At 38.9% G+C, this 27,963-nt stretch overlaps 2 protein-coding genes across 3 annotated transcripts; both read right to left on the reverse strand.

Annotated features, from left to right (window-relative positions):
• Positions 1–211: 211 nt before the first annotated feature.
• Positions 212–27,839, reverse strand: LOC111901868 (succinate dehydrogenase [ubiquinone] flavoprotein subunit, mitochondrial-like). Of its 2 annotated transcripts, XR_002853619.3 has the most exons (5): positions 2,082–2,450; positions 1,797–1,883; positions 1,699–1,727; positions 1,457–1,623; positions 212–518 (listed from the first exon to the last, which is right to left on the reverse strand). XR_002853619.3 is itself a non-coding variant. In XM_052770626.1 (4 exons), exons 1-3 carry the CDS (start codon positions 27,788–27,790, stop codon positions 1,487–1,489), a joined length of 231 nt encoding a protein of 76 aa, XP_052626586.1. In that variant the 5' UTR covers positions 27,791–27,839; the 3' UTR covers positions 212–518; positions 1,457–1,486. The 2 variants fall into 2 exon arrangements, 1 of the variants encoding a protein (XP_052626586.1); XM_052770626.1 differs by lacking the exons at positions 1,699–1,727; positions 1,797–1,883; positions 2,082–2,450 and adding exons at positions 27,620–27,683; positions 27,761–27,839.
• Positions 4,419–8,334, reverse strand: LOC111901865 (TMV resistance protein N). Its single transcript, XM_023897728.3, has 5 exons — positions 8,131–8,334; positions 6,406–6,905; positions 5,068–6,166; positions 4,668–4,967; positions 4,419–4,555 (listed from the first exon to the last, which is right to left on the reverse strand). The coding sequence occupies exons 1-4, from the start codon at positions 8,317–8,319 to the stop codon at positions 4,677–4,679; spliced, it is 2,079 nt and encodes a 692-aa protein (XP_023753496.1). The 5' UTR covers positions 8,320–8,334; the 3' UTR covers positions 4,419–4,555; positions 4,668–4,676.
• Positions 27,840–27,963: the final 124 nt, after the last annotated feature.

Consider the following 27,963-nt stretch of genomic DNA (forward strand, 5'->3'; position numbering starts at 1 on the left):
GATAAAAATTTCAATTTACTTGGGATGAGATTGTTCTAAAATTGTTAAAAATCATCATTTAATTGTTTCTATAAAAACTTTTAATCTTTGCATTTGTCTTCTTAAAAACAAAAGTCATCGGGTGTAATTGGTTTCATATTACAGGCAAGTCCTGTTTATACAACTTTCACATGCAACTTTAGTCACATAGTACAACTTTATACACTTATAATGATAAATCACCAATCATATCGCATATGACGTACCAAAAGCATATAAGATGTAATTATTACCAGAATCATTTTCACAATACAATGAAGGGTAGCAATCAACACACACATATGATATGAAATGATCCTTAACTTTGTAACTTTGGCTTGATAATGGTAACCTTTCTAGGAAAACAGTAGGTTTGATCCTTGTGAGAGGATGTTATTAATATACGCTCAGCCTTGTGTGGGAAAGTCTCCACCTCATCATCAAGAGTGTTCATGTGAACTCACATGTAGTCTAGTCGTACCTTCTCGTTCTCCCCATATCTGCACATTTTAAGATCAACACAACATCATATAGCTAATTATAAGAGATTAATTATTTTCAAATTGTAATAATATCTGCAAAATAATGCATAAATGCTAAATGCAGGAAATAACATTGTACTTTCATTCATTTGAGTATTATAAAGTCATATTTCATTTCTTTCTACTACAACAAAAATCTACTAAACTCTAGAACTGTATTCGTAATATCATTTCTTATTAAAAAATTATATTTTGAAACCTCTACCCAATTATAACATTAAATTTTCAATTTCATTTCTTATTAGAACATTACACTTTGACGTTTTGTATTTTCCTATTCATTTCTAATCAAAACGTGAAGATACTTTAAAAAAATCAACCCAATAATAGTAGTGAACATTGATTTTATATTTGAACGTGATAGCTATAGCCCGGTATAGTTAAATAGGTTGGGTTGGGTTGAGATTTTCAACCTATTTAGTGTTTAAGTAACCAAACATGTCAACCCAAAAATGACCCAACATAACCCACTGCCATCCCTATTTTTTACCAAAAGCATTGTGTTGGTTGTATAGACTAGGACCAAGCTGAATTTTAGAAAGGACACGTAGAGGATGAATGGACAAGGTTTTTACAAATTTAGACAGCATACTAAACCCAAAAGAGAGTATAAAGTAATTGGGTCTATGATCCATATAAAGAAGGGGGGACGAGGAGTTTTATGTAACAAGGTCCTGTTGAAACTAAAGGGGAATTTTTAAAGGGAGACACTTAGGTCTGCTACTCTGTATTTACCCTCTTACTTTTGCCCCTTTTTTGTTATTGTTGTTGATAATTGGGTAGATTTTTCAAAGTATATTAGGTCGACACGAAAGTAGGATGCCATAATAAACAAACCAAGAAAAGTATGCTACTACCCATGCATATACATATGTTTGTATAAAAGAGAAATTTACCCAAACGTGTGTTTCATCCATTTCTCATCATCACTTTTCGGCAAAAGCATTAAACTTTGCAGTTGAAACAACATCCCTTGATGCAAGATCCTTTGCAGTTGGAGCATAACGTTCCATAAATCTCTCACCTTCACTATTCCTTAAAATACCCCCTTCACCACGAGATCCTACATTGAGATGACCCTGGTTATAACAGTCTTTTCAGTTTATCTCTCATTAACAAGAAGAAAATATACACTAACCTTCAGTAATGAGGCACAAACTCAAGATCCTGAAACAATTAGGTATTAATAGAAATCCATGGGAACGATGAAATAAAGTTTAGTTATAATATTAATACCTCCAGAGGAACGCCTGCACACATAGCATTCCCATCCCCTGTGCAAGTATGAGCAGAGGTTTTTGAGAAATATGCTCTACCATAACCCTGGAAACAAAACAAAAATGTGATGAGATCATAAGTAGATATCCCTATTAGAGACCAAATTAAGTTCAATTAACGCATATTCCCCCTAGTCGCCAAGATTGGGAACAAGGGAAAATTTTGATGCAAGACTCCTATATATACTTGTGAAGTTCTTGATGCTGAACTACAGCCAATAATTCAAACTTTTTATTATCTTACCACAACAATACACATCAACAAAGACAAAAATTTGCTCAAGAGGCGGTAGTGCTTAGTGCAACAATTCTGATGAAGAATAGAAATTAGGGTTTGATGAAATAGGATCAAACAGAGAAAGATTGAAAGAAAGAAGATGATGATGAAATAGAACTGATATGTTGAACGATTACACAATCTGAAATTGTTCCAGGGGAAACCCCTCTCCCATAGCCAAAGCTAGAGCCGATACGGAGTATCAAACCTAGATGAATTTCCTGTTTTACCCCTTATAGTATTTAACTATCTAATTCCTATCAAATTCATTATAATATTTTGAGGGAATAATCATTTCCTTGTATGTTCATAATAAGATGAAAGAAACAACTTGCGTTCATACAATACTTCCATAGGTCAAATTATTCCTTCATACAACATTTTATCCATGAAAAAAAAAAAAGCATACTTGTGCATAATTGCATACTAAGGTTAGTGAGGTGACATTTAAGATTCTACTAGGTGATTAAGTTCTCCCGGCGAACATAGTCTAATTAGCATGTTATGCACAAGTAGTTGAAACTTCATTGAAGTAACTTATAAGCAATCAACTCGAGCAATATTGCTTATCGACTTTTTTGTATCAAATAGTTATTATTCTAACATAAAGATCGTTGAAAAAATGCTCAAGGATACATGCAAAGAAAAACATTGAAACAAAACAAACCGATACTTTGACACGGCTTATAATATAATTGTTGAATTTTCACTGAAATATCAAAATTATTGTCATATCAATTTTACAATTCAAATCAAAATAAGATTACCTATATAGAAAACAGAGAGAGTATATACATGTTACAATAGTTTTTTGTGAATTGGCTTTTCCAGGTCTTCCCAGCTTCTCAAAATCATCCCACCATTGCGTAGACATCTGTTTCGTATACTCTGCCTTGTATCTCGGATGTAAACCCACATGACTGAAGAAGCCATCTTGGTGCAAAAATACAGAGACCTTTTAACAAAAGAATGCTCTGTGGAAGATGACTTATGCTTGTACCTTTTATATTTAACACTTTTAAACATTTCATCATACAGATGTTATTCGGGATATCTTGTAAAAGTTTACACCCTCTGAGGCTAAGCTTCTCTAAACATTCTAATCGACCAAGATCATCAGGTAACTTCTCAAGCAACCAACAATACATAAGTTCGAGAAATTTCAGATGTTTTAACATACAAATGCTACCCGGAAGTTGTTTAATCGTTGTATATGACAAATCTAACTTCTCTAAACATTCTAACCGGCCAAGATCCTCGGGTAACTTCTCAAGAAGCCTACAATGCGTAATTTTGAGAGACTTCAGAGCTTTCAGCATACAAATGCTTTCAGAAAGATGCGTAATCCCTAAAGAAAACAAAGTTAGGTCCTCTAAACATTCTAACCGGCCGAGATCCTTGGGTAACTTCTCAAGAAGCAAACAGGATATAAGTTTGAGAGATTTCAAATGTTTCAACATACAAATGCTATTTGGAAGATGCTTAATATCTGTACGCCACAAAGTTAGCTCCTCAAGACATTCTAACTGACCCAGGTCTTTGGGCACCTCTAGAATACTACCTTCCAGTTTAAGATTTCTTAAACGCCGTAACCCACAAATCCTTCCTGAAAACGTTTCAAGGTTTGTGCAAGCACACATACCTACAGAAATAAGAATCTCAAGATTTCTAGTCAATGAGAGCCGATCTTCCTTATAAACTAAACCAAAGAGAAACTTTGGCAAGCTATTGTCAGGGTGAAGTGGGCATCTTTCTACGGACTCCACGATCAAGTCTAACTCGGCTAAAGGACCAACTTCAAGTGACTCATCCACTCTACTAGAAGTATAATGCTTTAAATTAAACTGAAAGGATCTAAAACCCAAACAACCACTTAGGTGCAAGTGGGCAAGCTTTTCTAGACATCCAATGGGAGTATGAAGTTCTACCAAATTATAGCATCCGTTAAGATCTAAATTCCTGAGATTTGGACTAAGCCCAAGGTTAAGGCTCCTTAACTTTGAATAACTAATGTCGAGGTTTTCCAGCTTTTGGCATTCATCAGCCATGTGAAGTTCTTCCAAATAATAACAATATCCAAGTTTTAAATTCTCGAGATTTGGAGTTGACCCAATGTCAAGGGTCCTCAACTTTGAATTAGTGAGTTGTAGGGATCTGAGATATAGACATCGACTTGGCATGTGAAGTTCTACTAAATCACGGCATTCAGTAAGAATTAATGTCTCGAGATTCGGAGCGAGCCCAAGGTCAAGAGTCCTCAACCTTGATGAATAACTAAGGTCGATGGATATGAGATTTAAACATCCACCGGACATCTGAATTTCTACCAAATCATAACAGTGTCGAAGATTCAAGGTCTCGAGATTTGGAGTAAGCCCTATGTCAAGGGTATTCAGTCGTTGCGAATAACTGAGGTCAAGGAATCTCAACTTGTTAAGAACCTAACAGAAGCAAAAAAAAAAATAATAATAATAATAAGATGAATATCGGTGTAATTACTAAACAATGGATGTACAACATTTTGATGAATCATGCAAAACAATCAATTTCTACCTTGTTTTCTCACCCTTCCCAAAGTTGTACAATTCTGCTGTCTACCATCTCAAGTGCCACAAGATTATTTGCTTGAAATGTTGTGGGTAAAGACCTAAAAGGATAATAGTTCACACATAGACATCGCAATGCATTTGGAAGGTCCGGGATAGCTTTATTATTAAATTCCAAATCCCGGAAATGATTTCCAACTACATAATAAAGAAATCTAAGTTCCTTCATCTTTCTAAGACCTTTAATAAGAATATGCGGATCGAGCTTCATATGGTGGATTAGTATACATCTTGTTGCTTTAGTACCCTGTAATAAAATAAAATAAAACAAGTCACCATGAAACTTAAGTCGTAACGAATGAAAATGTGTTTGCTTTCCCAAACTTACAAATACACTTGATACTTACCAAATCATTAGCCAATATCTCTTGAATTTCGTCTTCAATCCACAAACGGCTATGTTTGTGAGGCTTATTCGGGTGCCTACGACGAACAATATTCCTGCCCATTTCTACAATATGGTCATGCATTTGCACACGTTTATCATCGAAAAATATGAGAGATTTTTGCTCAAGAACTCTTAAACCATTTCTAGCATGAAATCCACAGCTCTCAAGCACTTTGATTGCCAAGTCTTTCTGCCAACCTTTCAAGATGCATGCAACATCTAGAAATATTTCCTTGTAATCTTCCTCTAGAGCAATATAACTTATTTCCAATTTTTTCAAAGTTTCTTTTTCCGGAATCGTTTTTAGTCTTTCTAGGGCATCTATCCATTCAAACTCATTTTTACCACAGAGAAAAGAACCCAAAACTCTAATCGTTAAGGGAAGACCAGCAGCATAGCATACAACTTGTCGAGATAGCTCATTGTAACCATGAACCGGGATCTCTTTACCAAATGCATACCTATTGAAGAGGCAAATTGCTTCATTAAACGATAAGAGATTGACATCACGAATCACATTCACTCGGTGTGCTAATAGCACTTGCTCATCTCTTGTTGTAATAATAATTCTACTTCCCGGCTTAAACCAATTGGGCTCGCCCGCTAATGCCTCAAGTTGGTCTATATGGTCCACATCATCTAGAACAATAAGAACCTTCCTATTAGGCATCATCTTCTTTATCACGTGTTTCCCATCATAAACACTATTTACATTGATGCCTTTATCATTTAAGACATCTGAAAGGATTTGATTTTGCAACGACTTCAAACCGGAAAAAGAAGCGGTTGAAACTTCCCTGACATTTTCAACAAAGCTTTTACCTTCGAACTGAAAGGATATTTGATCGAAAACAGCTCTAGCCAAAGTAGTCTTCCCACCACCTCCCATCCCCTTAATGCCCATCATGCAAACATCATCAAAACCAATTCTTAAAGATGAAACAACTTCCTTCATCCTGGACTCCATTCCTACCAACTTTTTATCAATGTTGAAACTGATGGAATGTAGCTCTTGTGAAAGCTCTTCAACGATTTTTTGAATGAACTTAGCTTCATGCCTGTATTGTCAAGAAGATTCGATTAACATACTTGTAATCCCACATGACCTGTTACTTTGAAGTCTATAACATAGAACTCAATATGCAACATAACATAGTTGTATAATCATATCTCATGGTTAATTTTTCAACAAGACGCAAAGTTTGAGTAAAAATTTGGCAATCTAAGAGGTCATTTACAAGCTTTTTAGATCCAGGGAAAACATAAAATTATTGCATAGATGTGATGAAAGAATTACCCATTAGCAGTATTCTTCAACTCCCACCCAGCCAGATCTGCTGCTTCTTTCAGAGCCTCTCTCCATTTCCCAGCAGCCTCTTCCTTTTCATGTTTGGCAAAGGCTTCTTCAACTGCCCCACTTTGTTTGCAGACTTCGGAAGGTTCCACATCATAGAAGACGGGGTACGCAGTATGCTCAGTTGTTCTATGACATTCCATTATCTTCATGAGTTCATCCAAGCACCAGGATGAAGAGGCATAGTTCTTGGAGAAAACAATGACGTAGAATTTTGAGTCTTCAATGGATTCAATGAGCTCTTCACTAATCTTTTTTCCTTTTTTGATTTTTTCGTTGTCCTTGTAAGTGCGAATGCTTTTCTGCTGAAGCGCATGATACAGATGATCCACAAACTTCGTGCGAGTGTCTTCACCTCTAAAACTCAAAAACACATCATACTTAAAGCTCTTGTGAATTGATGAAGTTGAAGAAGATGCCATTGAATATATACTTGGTGTATCCTGTAAAATCAAATCTTCATTAGGGAAAATTTATGTGAAACACTTGCAAACAAGCTAGAATGAGATGAATTGTCTCAAATGAATTGCCTCAAGAGTGTATATTATGAAAAGAATGGATCTAGCACTGATAAGGAGTACATGATGTGTGTTTGGGAAACCTTTAAAATTTGGTGGAAAAGAAACCTCCTAATTGATCAAAATTACTTGTGTGAACGCATTTATAAGGCTGGAGCAGAGCAAAACAAGAAGTTAAAAATACCAGATTTCCATTGTACAAAAATTTTATTAACTAAGTTTTCCACACAACTTATTCATCAAATCCATAATTTCAAATAAATTCAAAGACCAAATAATCAATATAACTTCAAAACAACAAAGTTGTTAACCCAATTGTCTAAACATCCATAATTTTAATTAAATTTCTATGAAATTACTTAACAGATAAAACATTCTAAATCTCAATATTAATATCCTCTACTCAAGAACACTCATACTGTCTCCCCATTGTTGCAGGTCAAAAAGATCAACAACCAGTTAAAGTAGAACAAGAATCAACAATTTGCTTGAATAATTTGATGACAACATGATGGAAGAATAATTTTCATCTAAACAATTTTAAAGCGTTCAGATTTGTTCAAGAAAACTGCAATCTCATGATAAAGAAGTAAAACTCCACAATATGAAAATTCTGGAAACAAAAGAACTAACAGCATATCATCAGGAGACGTACTAAGTTCAACAAAAAAGTGAGAGACTTGATTAAAGTTTTAAGCTGTAAACAGCACAGCAAACCGATGTTGCTCTGATCGGATAAAGAATGAAGATTTCGACATCTTTGACTTTTGAAAATCAAACCCGACTCGTTTTCAATTACAAAATCGGTACAAATTGTTTCGAATAACCGATATGTACATTGATCTACAGGAATGTTTGACGACTGAAAATATTTGATCTGGAATTGTAAAGATACCGATATTAATTTTGAATTTGAAAAGAACGGAGACTGAGTGAGTTTTCAAAATCGTCCGGGCAAATTAGGCCGTTTCAAGGAAAACAGTCATGCATAAATCTCTTATAGAGAAGCTCTTCTTGAACTGGTCTCTATACATCAAGACTAATGGTCTATTTTGCAAGATTACAACTTTTTATGTTTGAATATCCTCTACAATCAGAAGGAAATCAAGCAAAGTATAGAAATTAAGATAGAGATTAAGCTAGTACGTACCGGTGGCAGGTGGTATAAACGGTACTTGAGGAGTTGGATAGAAGAGAGGAGACACGAGAGAAGAGAATCGTTGATGGAGATAGAGATTAGAGACGAGACAGAACTGTTGACCAGTTGCGTTTGGGTGAAAGTCGGAGACGACCGGCCGTGTGATGATCGATGAAAGTGAGATGCAGAATAGTGGATCATGGGGAAGCATTTTTGGTAGGACCTCCAAATTTTGACCAAACCTATCAACCAAAATCTGAATCTAACCCAAATTACTAGTTTTGGTTGAAAGGCTTCTTTTGTCGTGTATGTCAGCTTCTCTTAATTAAGATCATGCCTATTTATTGATTCTTTATTTTTAATTTTCTACTTTGATTATATCAAATTAACCAGTTATAAAACTCATATATATTATATAGGTTACTTTTAAAAAAAGTTAAAAAATGAATGTATAAATAGTTGAGAAGTTCAAATTTATAAAAAAATAAGAAAAATAATAATTTTTTAAAATTGAAATATTTTTTTATTTTATAAATTTAATCAAATAATTTAAATAAATAAAAAAAAAAAAAAACTAATGAACTTTAGTTTGAGAAATTTGAAATTATCAAGTAAGATCATTAAAGAAATTAATATCTATTTATTACTATATTTATTGCAATTATTACATTAAAATATTATATGGATACTAATAAATAGGAAAACTCATAAAATGACATGTGAAAAAAAATTAATTCAAAATAACCACAAAATAACATTTGACAAAATGAATAAGAGTGTGAGATGTAACAAAAGAAATTTTCATTTATTAGGGAGGATAACCTTAGAATAAAATAAAAGTTAAAATAAAATTAATACAAATTATAAGATCACGTATTTATTTAAATCAAAGATTATAATTTTATATAACTAAAAAATATCTTTTAATTAATAATTTATTTAAAATAATTGATTAATAATTTTGAATTTTACTATAAAAGTTTAATTAATTTCGTAACTGTGGTTCCACGGGTTATAGCCTATATATATATATATATATATATATATATATATATATATATATATATATATATATATATATATATATATATATATATATATATATATATGTTATTCAGGTCGGAACCGAACTAAACCGACCCGAACCCGAATAACCCGAAAACCAGATAAGGGTAACGGCAATAACGAAATAACCAATACGGGTTTGGTTCGGTTCAGGTATTAATCGGTTCGGTTCGATTATTACCAGAATAATTTATACAAGATGATTAAGGACCTAATTTAACCGAAAAAAACTAAATAAACCGTATTAGGATTTTATAACCCGAATAATAGAATAATAATGTAATTTTATACATCAACATAAAACATTCAAAGACTAACATAACACAATAACACAGTGAAAAAATAACATTTATATAATAGATTAACATAATGAAAATTAATTTCTTACTTGAGTTTCTTGAGTTGGAGCCTAATTTTCCATGACTAGACAAAGTAGGAATTTGTGAATCCTTAGAGACAATAGGAATGGTCAATTTTGAGAGTTTGAAACAAGAGGAAGGATTGACAAAAGTGGTTTCGAGTTTGGAAATAGATGAGAAGATTGGTTGATTTTGAAATGATGAGAACGAGTGTAGGGTATTTTTTTTGTTATGAACGATAAGGACAAAAATGTGAATCATGATTTTGATTTCTATCGATCAGAAAAAGGGGAGGAGGAATGCTTATCCGGGTCGGGTATTTAGAACCGAATAAGCTCTTATTTGGGTTTCGTTCGGTTCGGGTTTTCGGGCCAAATTCCTATCCCTATATATATATATATATATATATATATATATATATATATATATATATATATATATATATATATATATATATATATATATATATATATATATATATATATATATATATATATATATATATATATATATGAGTAAATTACACGAATGGTCCTTATGGTTTGGGGTAATTTGCGCGTTTGGTCCCTAACTTATTTTTTTAACTCGGAAGGTCCCTACTGATTGTTTTTATTACGTGTTTGGTCTCTATTGTTTGTTTTTGTTACGCGTTTGGTCCCTGTCATACCTAAAAAGACTATTATTTAAATAGGAAAAAATGATGGGGTACGTAAGGTAAGATGAGAAGGTGAGTTTAGGGCTGTGTTTATTTAAATAAATTAAAACATATAGGGAAAAATAGACTTTTTATGTAAGACGGGGACCAAGCGCGTAACAAAAACAAACAGTAGGGACCTTCCGAGTTAAAAAAATAAGTTAGGGACCAAACGCGCAAATTACCCTAAACCATAGGGACCATTCATGTAATTTACTCTATATATATATATATATATATATATATATATATATATATATATATATATATATATATATATATATATATCCCCTAATCTAATAAATAAAAGGATTTTTTCCATGTGGCATACTCCAAGGCCCCCCAAATCGATTTTTCCCGCTCGAAATACCAAAATGAATTTCCCCAAATGCCCTTCTGCACTTTAATAACTTTAATAGTTATGCATTGACGTTTCAATTGATATACCAAATTATCGGCAATCAATTCCGAATGCGATAGCAAAAAATCAGGAATTCCATAGAAAGAAATCAAGAATCATTATCATATCTAAACTTAATCACTAATTCTTGAAGGTAGATTCTCATCGTTTTCTTTTGGTCGATTCAATAGCATGATAAGGATGACTTTATTGACTTTAGGACTGGATGTTTGGGGAATCGATGATGAGGCGATAACACTAGCTTCAATGGAATGTTCCGACGAGCTCAAGCGTCACATATACAAAAGTTGTATAGTGACTTTATGCATAACAGCGGAGTTGCATTTGAGACATGAATATAAATCCTCAGCAGGAGCCGAATGGCATTGTTCTGACCACGATTACGAAAGAAGTAAACAAGGATAAAGGAGGAGGAGGTGATACTCCTTTAACTCCACAATTGATTCCTCAAGATGACGAAGAAGACAAAGAGCCATATTCGTACGCATAGTTTTCGATGATGAGCATACCAAAATTCTAAGGATCAAAGAAAAGCCCGAACATCCACACCAAGTTTAATTCCTAATTCATTTACCCACATGCGTTTTCCTGATTCAAGAATGAGGCTCCGTTGGATTTGATCTCGTGTAATTCCGAGCATAGAACCAATAACAGTAGTAAGTATAAGTATTTGTATATAATTGTGTATTCTTTGTGTATTTGAATCATCCTGTGCTTTTACAAATAACAAGGTGGTTTTTATATTGCAGGTGCGAAGGCATTTGCTTTTGTTGAGATGCTCTTGTTGGCGATAAATCTAAAAGAATTACCACAAGAGAAGAAGAGAAGTTCAAATTTATTGGGAAGTAAGCAACTGTATTTATGCACCTTTAATCTCTATTTCTTCCTTTCATTTTATCGTTTCTACAAAAATGCGGTTTAATTACTTTTTATGTTGCTCTTTTGGTATTATGTTGTGATTAAAGCTTTTTGTTGAGTAGAGCCCGAAAGGATGCAAAGAAGAGATTACATGGTAATGAAAACTATTATCCATGAATTCTGGAAACCATCGTCAATTTCAAAAATTGAGGTTCATATAATTATAATTCATCTTCTTCCAATTTACATGAATATATTAAATTTTCTTCATGAAACTTTTAGTTTTTAAGTTTGTAGGTTAATTTTTTGATGAAATGTCTAAGTCAGTTACAATTGCTTTCTTTTGAATGCCTAATAAATAAGTTGTTAATTGCAGGCTCTATTTCAAAAATTGAGGTTCGTATAATTATCATTCATCTTCTTCCAATTTACATGAATATATTAAATTTGCGTCATGAAACTTTTAGTTTTTAAGTTTGTAGGTGAATTTTTTGATGAAATGTCTAAGTCAATTACAATTGCTTTCTTTTGAATGAATAATAAATAAGTTGTTAATTGTAGGCTCTATCTCAACTTAACATTGAGAGAACTCCAACCCAGGTATCAATTTCTTCCATCTCTATAATCTCGTGTACATAATAGCAAATTCGATCTTTATTTGTTCTTCATAAGAAATCGACATTCCTATGGTTTGAAACTAGAATTAGATAAGTACAACCCTAAATTGATTTATGTTTTGCCAGAAATGAGAATGTAAATTACTTCAAATAAAAATTCCTAATGGCTACTCAGCGGCCGTTATTCTCCCATTATTAATATCCACTTGTCACACGACAATTTCACTATCAAATCCTCGCAATTTATCTTTAATAATTGAACAAATTGTTATGTTTGTTACCCTTTTTGCTTCAAGTTATGAATGCCATTTTCTTCAAAGATTGAGTTGACTTGGTTATTAAAAAATTCAGTGCCCCCATCACTTTGAAAAAAATTTACTTTCCTGGAAAATTGCGTTTGTACCATTTTGATGAAACCCACTAATACACGTGAAAATTCAGATTTTGCCTTTAGTGGGTACAACCAAGTAAAGTGAGAGTGGTAATCAACAAATATGACATAATATCTATAGTTGTCGTTTGAAGCAACAGGGGAGCATTCACTAACTCATGCTCCACGGCCCAACATAGATATTTGTACACACCCATCCAAAATAAGCATCACCACTCCTAACGGAAACTGCCATGACAAAATCCCCTTTTCCCGCTGCAATTCACATTCTTAGATAATATCTCTTGATGTCAATTAGCCGAAGGGCTCCCACTGGAATCGTAGATACTTGATACACCACTTGCCATCTCTTAACTCAAGACTCAAAATACTCCGAAATTTAGGACATCATACTCGGATACCTAGGTACACCATCACAGAACCTCACGATGTCTTTCCTCGACCACTGATCTCATACTCACGGCAGCATACTCAGATACCGCAAAGTACCCTCTCAGAATCTCACAACCAGTCTTCCTCTCACACAACTTGTAACTTCGGAATATTCCATTTCTCAATTTGAAACAAGGAGGCATCGTCAAAAACTTAGAACACGTTGACGACAATCTGAAACTCCCTCCTCTTATTGCTCGAAACCCATGCAAGAATAGTCATACCGACTCTAAAGTTGGTTGCCCAATCAACTTCTACCCTTCCCAAAATGCATATAACAATCCGTACATCTAACTAGAAATTCTTAACCATTGAATCTACCCTTACGAGCCAACCATCTCGAATTCGCCATTATACCCTCAAAGAGTCCCTAACCATCATAATGTCCCTAACCTGCGGCCGATCGCCGCGGAAACACTCATCCTTTCCTGAACACATACATCATGCATTACCTCGCTCTGCACCTCGCCTCTACCCCCAATAACCCTGGTCTCATGCATTAGTACCGCAGGTCTCCATACCCCATTCTCTAGCCGTACTTGAACAAATCTCTAATCATCTTAATAGAATACTCGATTCTCCCCCACTCAAGGTTCTAACCATTACCAATTGGCATACCAACAATCTACTCCATAGGCTGCTTCACCAGGTATATCACACTTGACTCTTGGAATGTACCACATAATTACTTCAATGATCTTCCCAATGGAACCAAGCAACTCCAACTATCCCGTAACTCAGACAAGAATCTCAAAATCCTCCAAACGTGACTGCCTCTAGTCATCTCAAGCCTCATACCGATATACCGCCGGACACCCTACCTGTTCTGAATTAGTCCTGACTCCTGGTCCAGAAATAATGCACTATCACACACCTCGTCTCTGACTCCTCGACCAGCCTACCATCACGGGAATCATCATAAAAGCAAGAGACCCCACTCTCTCATTCGATACATAATGAAGACATTAAGGTCCACCGCTTCGATATACTCTTCTTAACCACCTGAAACTACCGCTAAAGGTGTGCCTCCCTCAAAAGGCACCTCCCTGATCTCTTCCATCATAGCCCCACAGTTGACTCTCTCATGGTATAAGAAATACCTTGCAGCAAACATACTGCACAAAATACTCTGGTGAAAAGGTTGCAACCCTATGCAACCCCATGGGGTTTACCCCCCATACTCTAAAAACCGGAAGCTTGTCATCTCTTTTTGCTTCTCCCAGGAAATGAAGACAGCGCAACTCTTGCCACAGAAGATGACACCTCATCTTTCATTCGATTGCTCAACTTAGACTGCGATCCTCCAATAAGGATCATCTCTACTCATCCCTGAGTCTTGCAACTCCAACTGTCATCTCACCAAAAATCTCTCGGAAACTAACTCGATTTCCCCTCACAGCATGCTCCAGTGAGACTCGTTCAACATGGCCCTCTGGCCCCACACTCTATTACATCTGATCTCAGTCTAATCAATCACAATGGGATAAGTGGTAAAACTAGAAGCACTAACCACCACGAATCATGGTACTTGACCATGTTATCTCCTCTCAATCTGCTACAATTCATGGTACCCGAACCATGTTATCTCCTCTCAATCTGCTACAAATCATGGTACCCGAACCATGTCATTTCCTCTTAGTCTACTACAAATCATGGTACTTGAACCATGTCATCTCCTCTCAATCTGCTAAAAATCATGGTACCCGAACCATATCATCTCCCCTCAATCTGCTACAAATCATGGTACCCAAACCATGTCATCTCCTCTCAATCTGCTACTTAGAACCTCTGGAATTCTCTCTGTTCCGAGTACGGGTCCTCTGCTTTCAGTAGTACAGGCCCATACTATCTGCCACATCTACTCATACTTTCCACATGGATCGTCCCGGATTTCCTAAGTTGTAGCACCTGGTTCTTGGTACGCATTTCTTTTATTTTTATCTAAGTATTTTGCATTTTTGGCCTTGGACTCGGCGAGTTGAAGGACCAACTCGCCGAGTAGAAGTGATATGGGATGCGGGATTTAAGCGATGGACTCGGCGAGTCGGGTCCCGGACTCGACGAGTAGACGTTGTCTGGACAAAAACCTTAATCCAAGGGTTTGCACCTTATTTAAACAATGTTATGTCGACCAAAACGTCCCTTATGCTCCCAAAAGCACCTCTCATTGAAACACTAGTCGTTATTAAAGCAATCTAAGCCTTATTGGTGGATTTTGGTGCTTGTGGTCTTAAGAAGGAAGGAGAAAAGCTTGAGGAAGCAAGTAGAGGCCAAGGGAAACCGAATTTCTTCACTTTCTACAGCTCATTGAAGGTAAAAAGTTGTAACCTTGCTCATTCATTTGTTAGATCCCTCTTTGAGGAGATTTAGGGCTTTTCTAAGCCATTTTTGGTGGCCAACCATGTTTACAAACATGGTTGGGGGTTAAATCTTATGAATCACATCATTAAAGGAGTCACTAGACAGATTTGGGTTGCTTTTGCACCCATGAAAGGTCCCATGCACCATAGGAGCTTGTTTTATGTCTTTTGAGCTCAAAGTCCCATGCAAGCACGTAAAGTTTGTAACTTTACGTGCTAGATCGATTATAGAAGCTTGGATCTATCTTTTGATCAAAGGTTGTACATCAGAACTCGAGGATTTAGAGTGTGGACGTGACCGACTCGGTGAGTCCGTTCTTGGACTCGACGAGTCCGAGGCTTTGAGCCCCATATCTGTTGAGGGTCAAAGGAACCCAGTTGAGTGTTAGAAGGGTTGTAACCGGGCAGAAAGAGTTACCCAATGCATTGGACGTGATTTTAGACCTGGAGTTCATGGGACTCGGTGAGTGCTAGAACAGACTCGGCGAGTCCAAGGAAATCTTCTTAGGATGAAGATGAACTCGACGAGTTGTTCATCAACTCGGCGAGTCAAGGACAGAACTTGTTCATCAGATGAAGGTGAACTTGACGAGTTGTTCATCAACTCGGCGAGTCGGATGAGTTTAATGCGATGTTCATATGAGAGAGGAACTCATCGAGTTGACGGCCCAACTCGACGAGTCGGGTCATGGTTGAGGACGAGTAAAGGGTGAGGGACTCGGCGAGTTGACGGCCCAACTCGGCGAGTCGGGTCAATTTGAAGTTGACTTTGACTGACCCTGTTTAGGGTTGCACTTGCTGTGTGTTGACTTGAAGGTTGTCATGTAGGGATCGGGGAGTCGAAGGGAGTCGACTTCTGCACCGAGGATAATTCAAATATTGCACGACATTGAGGTGAGTTACCTTCCAGTAGGGGTGGGTCTAAGGCCACAATACCGGCCCACCAAAAAGGAGTATTTAGAAGATAATGGTCTTTGTGATAATTATCTTGGTCTGGTTATGTGTTGGTTATGAGATTTATCTGGATGATATGTTATATGTATAGTAGGGATTAGTTTCCCTAACAGTGGTCCTTAGGACCCAAGGGTAGGTCAGTACCCAGATATGCCTGACTGTATGTTTATATCTGTTGATTGTATGCTAGTGGTAGGGATGAAATAGTCCCCAGTTACCGGTTGAAAGATATTGACGACGGATACCGGTTGAAAGATACCGATGTTGATTACCGGTTGAAAGATACCGATGATGGTTACTGGTTGAAAGATACCGATGGAGGTTACCGGTTGAAAGATACCGATGAAGGTTACCGGTTGAAAGATACCGACGATATTGTATGGTATGTGGTATGATGGGGGAACTCACTAAGCTTTGTGCTTACAGTTTTGGTTTTGGTTTCAGGTACCTCTTCATCGAAGGGGAAGGAGCCGGCGGTGTAGCATCGCATCACACACACACACTCATGGTTTCCGCAAGGAGTTTTTGGGACTGTACTCTGATTTTTATTACTTTTGACGTTATGGTTTGGGACATAACAATATGATTTTGTGACGTGTTGTTTATTTGACAATTTTTTGGTAAAATGTTTATGGAATTGTTAATTTAAAAATGAAATTTTTGGGCTTGAATTTTGGGATGTTACAAGTTGGTATCAGAGCCCTGGTTTGAGGGATTTAGACACACCCTCGGGGGTGTCTGGACTCAAACTGAGAGACTGAAAGATTTTTACAAGAAAATGGTTTTCTAAAATCTAAATTGAGAAATTCTAAGAAAGACGAAGTGTGTGATGCATGCGACCGTCCGGGCTCAAGTAAGTTTTCCCCAAGATACCCATACTTATTATGTTATGTTATATGGTTTGATTCATAGAACTGCATGCTAGAATAAGACTAAGGATCTATAGAGATGCCTTGTGTGCCTGATATATGATTCTGAAAACTGCATGCTAGAATAGGACTAAGGATCTAGAAAGGATGCCTTATGTGCCTGTTGTATGAGCTATATGCTAGGACTGTTTAGTCAACAGTAGGATGACTTGTGTAGATTATGCCTGGTTTGGTTACTCGATGCACGAATGTTGCTTGCTTTGTGCTATGGGGGGGGGGGGGGGGGGGGGTTCGGGCCAGCTCCAACTGACTAAAGAGCGAGTATGTTACAGTATCCGCAAGCTAGTTAGGGGGAGGTGGTGGGGACTCCTAGTGCAGTTGATGGTGGAGAATAGGTCGGAGAGTGCCCTAGGGAAGCCTAGGATAAGGTCAGTGGAAAGAGTATCAGAAAAAGGGACTTGGCGAAGTCAAAGCAATCCTTGAGGAAAGTACGGGTAGATGTGGAAGGTAGTATGAGCCTGTACTACTGAAAGCAGAGGACCTGTACTCGAATCAAGAAGGGCCTAGATGGAACCTGGAAACTTGGAAAGTGTGTGAGACCTCTAAGAGGTCTATGTGATCCTGACAATCGTATGTTTATTTTCAGAATGGTGGTCATGCGACATGGAGCAGGAGGTTCAGGGTCCGGGTTAGGATCGAGCTCAGGCGCAGGATCCGAGCATGTAGATGATGGGTTACGCGAGTTCATCGTGTCCAATATCACGAGGGGTATCCTTGATGCGACGAAGGTTATCTTCGGGTCGATCAAGGAAGGGATCATTGAGCTGATGGAGGATCTCCTCAGGGCGTTCAGGAGTGACATGGCGACCAACCAGTCACGGCCACGCACACTGTCCTTTAAGGACTTCAAAGGGAGTGGTGTGCCAGATTTCCATGGGGTGAAGGACCCCATTGCTGCTAGGAGATGGATCGTAGACATCGAGTCTGCGCAGCTGACGAGCTTCTTCCTGGAAGGGTCGAAGGTCCGTTTCGCTGTCGGGTGTTTGAGAGACAAGGCCAGAGATTGGTGGGAGTCGACTGGTGACTCTCTGGGAGCCTCGGCTGTTGAGGCTATGACCTAGTCAAACTTTGTGACCAGATTTAGGGCGGAGTTTGCGCCAGCTGTGGAGATTCAGCAGCTGGCCAGGGAGTTCTTGGACATGAGACAGACTATGGAGACTATGGCGGAGATCACCGCCAAGTTTCGGGATAAGGCATTGTTGGTGCTCCAGTATGCGGGTGATGAGGACATGAAGAGGACCCGCTACCATGACATGTTACGAGCTGATATCTTAGAGCATGTCAGTTTCTCAGCTTTCCCTACCCTGGATTCCATGATTGTCAGGGCTAGGGAAAGGGAGTTGATCTGGAGCACATCCGGAAGAGGAAGGCAGCGGAGGGGCTGACGATGGGGGATTTGGGGAAGAAGCCCAAGGGATCCAAATCTTGAGAGTGAAAACCACCGCTCTCAACTCAAGATCGTGCGTAGGGTATCTCGTCTCATGTGGCTTCAGTTGTCGCGATGCGTAGGCAATCACTTGTCCCCTCTGCATGAGGACTGCCCCCAGGCCTGTGATGGATGCATCACAAAATACCACAAAATCCTCAACTCCCTCGGGGAGTGTCAACACCGGCGCCTCGCATAAACATCGCCGAAGGGTCTCAAATGCCCTCTGCTACTTAAGGCCCCACCGGAAATCTACCGCCTTCCTTGTTAGACGAGTGAGGGGTACGAAAATCTTGGAGAAGTCACGAATGAATCTCCGATAATACCCTGCTAAACCCAAGAAACTCCTGATGTCTGAGGGAGATTTCGGAGTCTTCCACTGCATAACTGCCTCCACCTTGGCCGGATTGACCAAAATACCCTCCTGGTTAACGAGATGTCCGAGGAACTGGACCTCTCACAACCAAAAGTCACACTTCGAGAACTTGGCATACAGTCGTTCTCGTCGCAGAACCTCCAGCAGCTCCCTGAGATGCTCCTCATGCTGCTCTCGGGTCTTGGAATACACCAATATATCATCTATGAACATAATGACCGAACGATCGAGCATTGGTCTGCAGACTCGGTTCGTCAGATCCATGAACACTGCAGGTGCATTGGTGAGCCCAAACGGCATCACCACGAACTCGTAATGACCATAACGAGTCCGAAACGCGGTCTTCTTTACATCTTCCTCCCTCACCCTTACCTGGTGGTATCCTGATCTCAAGTCAATCTTGGAAAACCAAGATGCACCCTGCAGCTGATCGAAAAGATCGTCTATCCTTGGGAGCGGATAACGCTTATTCACCGTTAATTTATTCAGCTCCCTATAGTCAATGCACATCCTGTGCAAACCGTCCTTCTTCCTGGGGAAAGGATCGGTGCTCCCCAGGGTGAACTACTCGGACGAATAAACTGCTTACCAAGTAGCTCCTGCAACTGAGATAATAACTCCTGCATCTCTGGCAGTGCCAGTCGGTACGACGCCTTAGCGATAGGAGTCGCACCCAGCATTAGATCAATCCTGAACTCAACCTGCCTCTCCGTAGGCACTTCTGGTAACTCCTCCGGAAACACATAAGCAAACTCCCTCACCATCGGGACCTCAGAAACTGAGAACTGATCTCTAACCCGCGTATCTACCACATACGCCAAATAACCGGCACACCCATGCTGAATATACTGTTGAGCCCTGGCTGCCGAACAAAACCCTGATCCCAACCTGGTGTCCTCACCATATACTACAAGTTCTCCCCCACTTGGGGTTCGAACCACCACCCGCTGTCCTTCACAGTCGATCATGGTGCCAAAACGGCTAAGCCAATCCATCCCTACAATCACGCACACTTCCCCCATGGGGATAGGGATCAAATCTATCGGGAAGGACACCCTGAAAATCTCCAACTCGCATCCCCGGTAGATCGATGAAGCAGAAACCCCGTGCTCGTTGGCGATCAAAACTTGCAACGGACACTCAAGATCATCTATCGGCACACTGAACCCTTTAGAGAAGGTCTGAGATACAAACGACCGACTCGCCCCTGAGTCAAATAATACCAAAGCGGGCAAAGAATTCAGTAAAAACGTACCTAATCACAGATACAATCAATAAGCATAACATAAATACAATAACTGAGATAGAGAATAGAAACGTACCAACAACCACATCCGGTGCTGCCTTGGCCTCCTCGACCGTGAGCCGAAAGGCGCGACCCTGAGCCTTCGGAGGCTCCACCTTGACTGGCCTCCCATCTCCAATCCTCACAGTAGCGTGCGCGAAACCCTGCGCCGACTTGGCGGAGAGTTGCGGACAGTTGGTCTTCACATGACCAACCTGATGACAATGGTAACAAATCCTCATATCTGCTGGAGGGGCGGACTGACGGCAGTCCCTGGCATAGTTCCCTTCCTTGCCACATTTGTGGCACCCACCTCTTGCTCGACAAACCCCCGAATGAGCCTTGCCACACTTTCCACAAGTGCGGCTCTGATGACCCCCAGACCATGTATCAGCGGTCTTAGACCGCTTAGGTGCCGGCTAAGACTGTGTCGGTGCCTGACGCTGCTCCTTTAGCTGCAACTCTATCTCTAACTCACGCTGCCTCGCTGCTTCCTGAAGATCCAGGAGGGTATCACATCGCTGTGTAGACACAAACTGTCGAATATCAGTCTTGAGCATACTCAGATAATGAGTCATCTGAGACTGCTCTGAAGAAAACTCCGGGCAAAACATAGCCCTCTACGTGAACATACGGGTTATCTCCATCACAGACTCCCCATCCTGTCTCAATGTCAAAAACTCATGCGCAAGCCGCTCCCACTCAACGCGTGGAACGTAGAGGGTGCGTAACATATCTCTGAACTGCTCCCAAGTAACAGCAGCCCGCTGATTATCAGTATACAACCCAGTCGTCAGCCTCCACCAGTCCTTTTCCCCAAGCCTCAGCAGGTTTAGGGCACACCTGACCTTCTGGCCAGCCGGACATGAGCACGTGAAGAAACAGCTCTCCACGTCATATAACCACCTCATAGCCCTAATCGCATCCTGTGTACCATCAAACGTCGGGGGCTTCGTATTATCGAAGTCCCGATACTGGAAAGCCCTGCCGACTCCTCCTCCAACCCCTGCCGCAGTTACAACCAAAGTGGTTGCAGCGGCAGCTGTCTCTGCTAGAGCTGCATATCGCTCATCAAAGTACTTAACCATCGTGGTCTTAATCGACCAAAACATCTCTGGCAGCTACGCTCGGAACGCAGCAGCAATCTCGTCGTGCATAATCTCCCAGATTCTGGCATCCAACTCCTTGGTCCATATCTGTACCACGGGCTCCGGTGCTACCGGCACCTCCAACCCTCCATCTCCCGACCCCGATCCTGATCCTGATCCTGATCCGGATCCAGAAGCAATACGTATCATCACCACCATACTGAAATATATATACAAGTCATCAGATAAATAACATAATGTCGGGAGACCAAAACCCACAAATCCTAAGGGTTATGATTTCCTTGCTACGCGTATGGGTCCTGTGCTTTCAGTAGTACGGGCCCATACTACCTTCCACACCTACTTATATTTGTCTCAAGTATCACCACAACACCCTAACAATATCATCAACATAGGAAATGTGCTCAACCCTCACTTCTAGGGGAATACCAAATATCTCGCATCTAGTCTCACCACTTATCACGACTCACACATCCATGAAACTTCCATCATCCCCTGCAGCGCCAGTGCATGATAGCTGCACATAACGCTGGACCCAATAGACTTGCGAATATCCAATCCTACCCGAAGGCCGAATCAACATTCTCAGGCTATAAGGTCTTTATTATGCACAGTCGTGATGCATACACTAAACACCTACAATTATGATGTCAATTCCACATACAAGAAACCCTAGGCTAATAGGCATCATATAATCAGGAAAATCTATCATGTGATTCCCGAAGATCCCTAGCCTAGCACTAGCATGCTGTTCTAATATCAGAATATCAAATAACTGTATGGTATTTTGGGGTTTACTTACAGGCTCCGGCTGATCATACCCTCTGCACCTTCCATCCTTTATTTTGAAAACCATTTAAAAAAATTACTTTTGCAAAAATCTCCTTGATTTGAGACTGGATTCACACGAGTGTTCCTCCAATTCACTCAAACCAAGGCTCTGATACCAACTTGTAACATCCATAAATTTTACACCAAATTTAAACTTTTTCAATCATAAATAAAATCAAACAGCGTTTGTTTACAAAAATGTTTCAAATCAATATCCATCAGAGTGTCCCAAAATCATAACATAAGGATGAGGAGCGGTACGGTCACGCCTTCGCCTTTCCATGATCTCATGAAGTACCTGAAACAATAAATTGAAAACTGTAAGCCCGAGGGCTTAGTGAGCTACCCTAAAATACCAATACCACACTGACAATACCGTATCAGTAATAATCAATCAATCAACATGCATATTGGGCCATCGGCCTAACTGGACCACCCTACAGGGCTTACAGTCTATCTGGATCTATCCCGCGCCTTCGGCATGACTGGTCCGCCATGTAGGCCTACAGTCTCCCCGGACCGCTCATAGGGTGTGTTGGCCTACCGCACAAAGCAGCACCGCCTCAACCCAACCAACAAGCAACTACTATGTGTGCATAACTATCATATACATGCATATACAAACATCAAACATGACTATCTCACTGATCATCAATCATAGAATTCTCCTGTAACTAGAGTACCGACCTAGCAGGTCACTAACATACCAATCCCTACGGATCATAAAACATAACATACTGTCTACCCTGATTCCGATCTAACAAATCATAACCACATGTAGCATACCATAACAATAGCAACTAAAGGGTCGGCTTTGGTGTCGTAGACCCTATCGATATAGTGAGGATAACTCACTTCTCAGATGTCGACTCGAAAGGTAAACTCCAACTCTTGGATCACTTGACACAGGCTCCACCACCTATTATCATAGTACCACATACTCATAAGTCCTTAACCTTATAAGGTACTCCATAACCCACTAGTCAACCCCTGGTCAAAGTCAAAGCCCTCAGTCAAGGTCAACAGTCCATGTTGACCCCAACTCGCCGAGTCATCGGGGTGACTCGTCGAATTCCTTCGATTCTCGTTCAAACTTTGAGGCCACCCGTCGAGTTCCCTCCTTGCAACCCGACGGATACACATGCATACATATTCTAGGGAAAACTCATCCGACTCGCCGATTTGTTCTTCAATTCGTCAAGTTTATGGTAATCTTCATCGGACTCGCCGAGTTGTTCATCCAACTCGTCGAGTTCACGGCCATCTTCATGTGACTCGCCGAGTCAACCTTGCGACTCGCCGAGTCCATTCAGTCCACTTTCCATACAGACTTGTTTTGAGCCATGCAGCGGCTCCAAATCACAGATCCAAGCTTCTAGGGTATGCTTATCACGTAAAGTTGCAAACTTTACGTGCATGCATGGCTATAAAGGCTCTAAATGCCTATTTTAAGTTCTTAATGGAACTTCATGCTCAAGAGGGACCTTAATCATGACCAACACTAAAACTTTATGCTTCTAGAATCCAAGGAGGGTCCAGATCTGAAGTTACAACCTCAGATCTAGCCCATAGCTCATCTTTCCAACTTATTATCTCACCAAAAACCCTAAAACTCAACCAATAGAAGAGATTCACAAGGAAAAGGTGATGTGGTTACCTCCAAAATATGATAACTGAGATAAAAGTTGATTCCCACACTCTACTTGCTCCAATCTCCTTCTCCTCCAAGCCTTCTCCCTCCAAAGATCCTCTTTTCAAGCTTCAAACACACAATGGGCACACACACGCGTATTAGGGTTTTAAGGGGCTCTCAAAGACTGCAAAGAGGCCAAAGGAGGCTAAGGTTCCTTTAAATAGTGCAAACCCCGAAATTTAAGGTTTCATCTGCCAGCTCCTACTCACCGAGTCCCAATATGGACTCGACGAGTAGGTCGCTTAACACGCGATCCCACCCCGCTGCTACTCAACGAGTAGGTCAACCAACTCGTCGAGTAGAGCTTAACCCAATAAATCTTACTTAAATAATACCTGAGAATCGGGGTGTTACAGTTGAGTGGGACCGAGGGTATTCCATACCGAGGATGACAGGGCCCGTTGTGTATTGACATTCTAACCCGATGGTTGATTGGACCCGGCATGTTTTTTGTTTCTGGGTTGGTACTTTGGGGGATCTCACTAAGCGTTAGCTTACAGTTTTTGGTTATGTTTCAGGTAATTTGAATGATCGCAGGAAGGCGAAGGCGTGACTGTACACATCTTCATGGTTTGACTTATAATTTTGGGAGACTTTGATGTTGAACATGTTTTGAAAACTATGTTTGTAAACAAATTGTGAAATTTGTTGGTTTTAAAAAAGTTTAAATTTATCATGATTTTTCTGAGTATTACAAAATGCACCGATTTTTGGGTTTTGGATATAAGAATAACGTTCTTTGGATTTTGCTAAGATACATAGATGCTTTTAGGTTTTGCTAAAATAAATAAATAAATAAAAACAATTGTAGGGGCTTCGTGTCGGGCTTATCACCTAGTTTATTTTAAAAAACCATATGAACTAACTACATAATTTTGTCCATAAATAAAAATATTAAATGTCAGTTTAAAAAAAAGTATATACTAAATAGAAGAGAAAATTGCAAAACTGGTCCTTGTGGTATGCAAAAAAAGGATAGGTTCCAAAAAGTTTTTGACTTACTATGAAATGTTCAAAATCAAGAATTTCATGTGGTTTAGGTCCAGAATACTTGAAATGACCGTTTTGCCCTTTTAACTTCTTTTTTGTATTTTTTTCATATTTATTATAATCTTTAATTAATTAAAAATTAAAAAAAAATAATGAAACCCATCCATCTCTCTCTGGCTACCACAATAAACACACACTCTCACACATACACACTTTCGATTCAGTTTCATGGTGACGTATTCATTTGATTGATAAACTTGATCAAAATACAAATCAATATTTAATAAAACTCATTGACAAAATAATCGCTATAAATCTTCAATGTTGCATATCCACATCTGATAAAGAATCATACAAAAACAAGAAATCTTCAATCTTCCATTTCATTTTGCCAACAAATCAAATTGACATTTTGATTCAGTTTCAAAATCAAACCACCAGTGAATTGTTCGTTAGAAAGATAAACATAAAAAAACTTCGTAACGATAACAAATCATCAATAGAAAACATCTATAATGTTTAATCAATCTCAATTTGTCTCTCTTCCCCACACACTTACGAAATCAACAATTGTTTGAGTGTGTATATTTGTTTATGTGTTGAAGAAGGAGGAGATTATCTCATAAAGTTAGTGCACCTTGATTTCAGATTCAACATACACATTACAGTTGAGACTTACAAACAATTGCACCTTGATTCTGGTGTTGAGGCTTACAAACAATTATAGGTTCGACCGTGAAACACTCATAGTTGTTGAATTATCTGATGAGGATGGACGGTCAGCCACCGACGTCTCAAACGTCGATCAAACCCCTTACCCAACACCACCCTCTTCAAACGAGACCCTAGTAGTGGCGACTTTGAAAACCCTAGTTCCTGTGGCGGCCATTGTTGCTTCGTCTTCTCCGATAGTGTCATCGATTAACAAATATATATGTGCTTGATGACGATGAGTGAGAGATGAAAGGAAGATGGAGTTGATTTCTTAAAGAGAGTAGGGTTGGTTTGGTGTTGTTGATGGAGAGGATGGTACCGATAATAGAGTATTTGAGAGAGAGAGGTTATAGGTGGGATGGAGTAAATAGACACAATGTCTTTATTTTTTATTTTGTTTTAATAAAGGGTTTACAATAATATGAAAAAAAAAATACAAAAAATAAATAAAAGGGTAAAATCAGCATTTCAAGTTTATATGAAAAAAATGGGCTAAAACGAAATTTTTGATAGAATATAGCCCGTCATACCACATTACCACCCCACCGTTCTTATTTCTTCCACCCCATCGGTTCTCCCACTTACACTAGCAAACTCTGCCACCCGGGCGACCTCCTCTTCTTCTACCGGCAACTACTGATCATCTTGCACAACTTCAAAATTCCATCAAAATCATCCATATTTAAGAGAAAACGTCAGAGGAGTTTGATGAGTGCACAGATGCTCTGCAAATGTGGAAATCCGTGATCTTTTCGGTGGTCCATTTTCACCATGGACAATCTGGGTTCGGATGTTCATGTCAATGTCAACAACATCTCTCACTTCTGCTTTCCAAGTGTCGTTGTCCTGTTTTTTTTGTCCCAAACAATACTCTACCCAGATACATACGATTGCCAAACCCTTGACCACTTCAGTGAAATGAACATTCTTCGACAAATACCAACAATGTTCACATCAAAAATGGAAAAGAATCGAACCCACTATTTTGATTACAAATTGTTTAATCTAGATGCACATAAAGTGTTCGAACATGAGCATGCCCATAAAGTGTTCGATAGAATGCCTCAAAGAGACTATGTTCTTGGAACACTATGGTTTTTGGGTACGTTGGAAGTGAGTTATTGAGTATTGCTCAGGAGATGTTTGTTTTAATGCATTTTTCAGGGTACTTACATAATTGAAGTTGTTGGAAATCCCTTGAAGTTTTCATGTCTATATGAAGAGATAGTGTGGTGTGGGATGCGACTACATTTGTTGTGGTTTTGAAGGCATATTTAGATTTGAAAAGGATTATAGTTTAGGAATTTAAATCCATGTCATATCCACAAATCTTTGGACGCTACTATTGGATTATGGTGTATTTTTATATTACATCAAATCCATCATGATCTCATATTCAGTAATTTCTTGCAACCATAAATTAAATTGGCAAGAGATTAATCAATTACCTCTCTTTGTAGTCGATTCCTTTGCTTTCTCCTTGGATGAATCGAGATCTCAAACCAGAGATCCTTTTCTGTAGCAACACCCAAATACAGTGATCAAGAAACAATGGAAACTCCTCTTGTTGGAAAATTATGTTTTTTGCATGATACATATGAGATTATCTTTGACTTCATAAACTAGACTCTTATTGTTAACTGAGACACACTTTGGCTTTATCCAAGACAAGACAAAGCAATAAGCATAAATCATTACACTCCAAGTCTAATAACAAAGTTACAAACATGATCTACCACAGACAACTTATGTGCAGGTATTTAGGGTTTTGCATCAAATGACGAATGCAACAACAATTTATTATCAAAATTTTGCATAGTAAAATAACATCCCTTGATGCAAGATCCTTTGTAGTTGGTGCATAACGTTCCATAAATCTCTCACCTTCACTGTTCCTTAAAATAGCCCCTTCACCATGAGATCCTACATTGAGATGACCCTGGTTATAACAGTCTTTTCAGTTTATCTCTCATGAACAGAAAGAAATATACACTAACCTTCAGTAATAAGGCACCCAGCAACAGATATACCGGTTGGATGAAATTGCACAAACTCAAGATCCTGAAACAATTAATCACAACCAAATATATCAATCAATATGAGAATAATGAAATTAAGTTTAGTTATAATATTAATACCTCAAGAGGAAGGCCTGCACGTGCAGCCATAGCATTCCCATCTCTTGTGCATGCATGAGCAGAGGTTTCTGAGAAATAGCTCTACCATAACCCTGGAAAACAAAATAAAATGGGATTAGATAATAAGCATCAAGTGCATTATATTGCCTATATAGACACCAAATTAATTAATCCCAATTAACAAATACTCACCCCAATTGCCA

This window comes from Lactuca sativa, chromosome 4, assembly GCF_002870075.4.
Source record: "Lactuca sativa cultivar Salinas chromosome 4, Lsat_Salinas_v11, whole genome shotgun sequence".
Classification (NCBI taxonomy): Eukaryota; Viridiplantae; Streptophyta; class Magnoliopsida; order Asterales; family Asteraceae; genus Lactuca; species Lactuca sativa.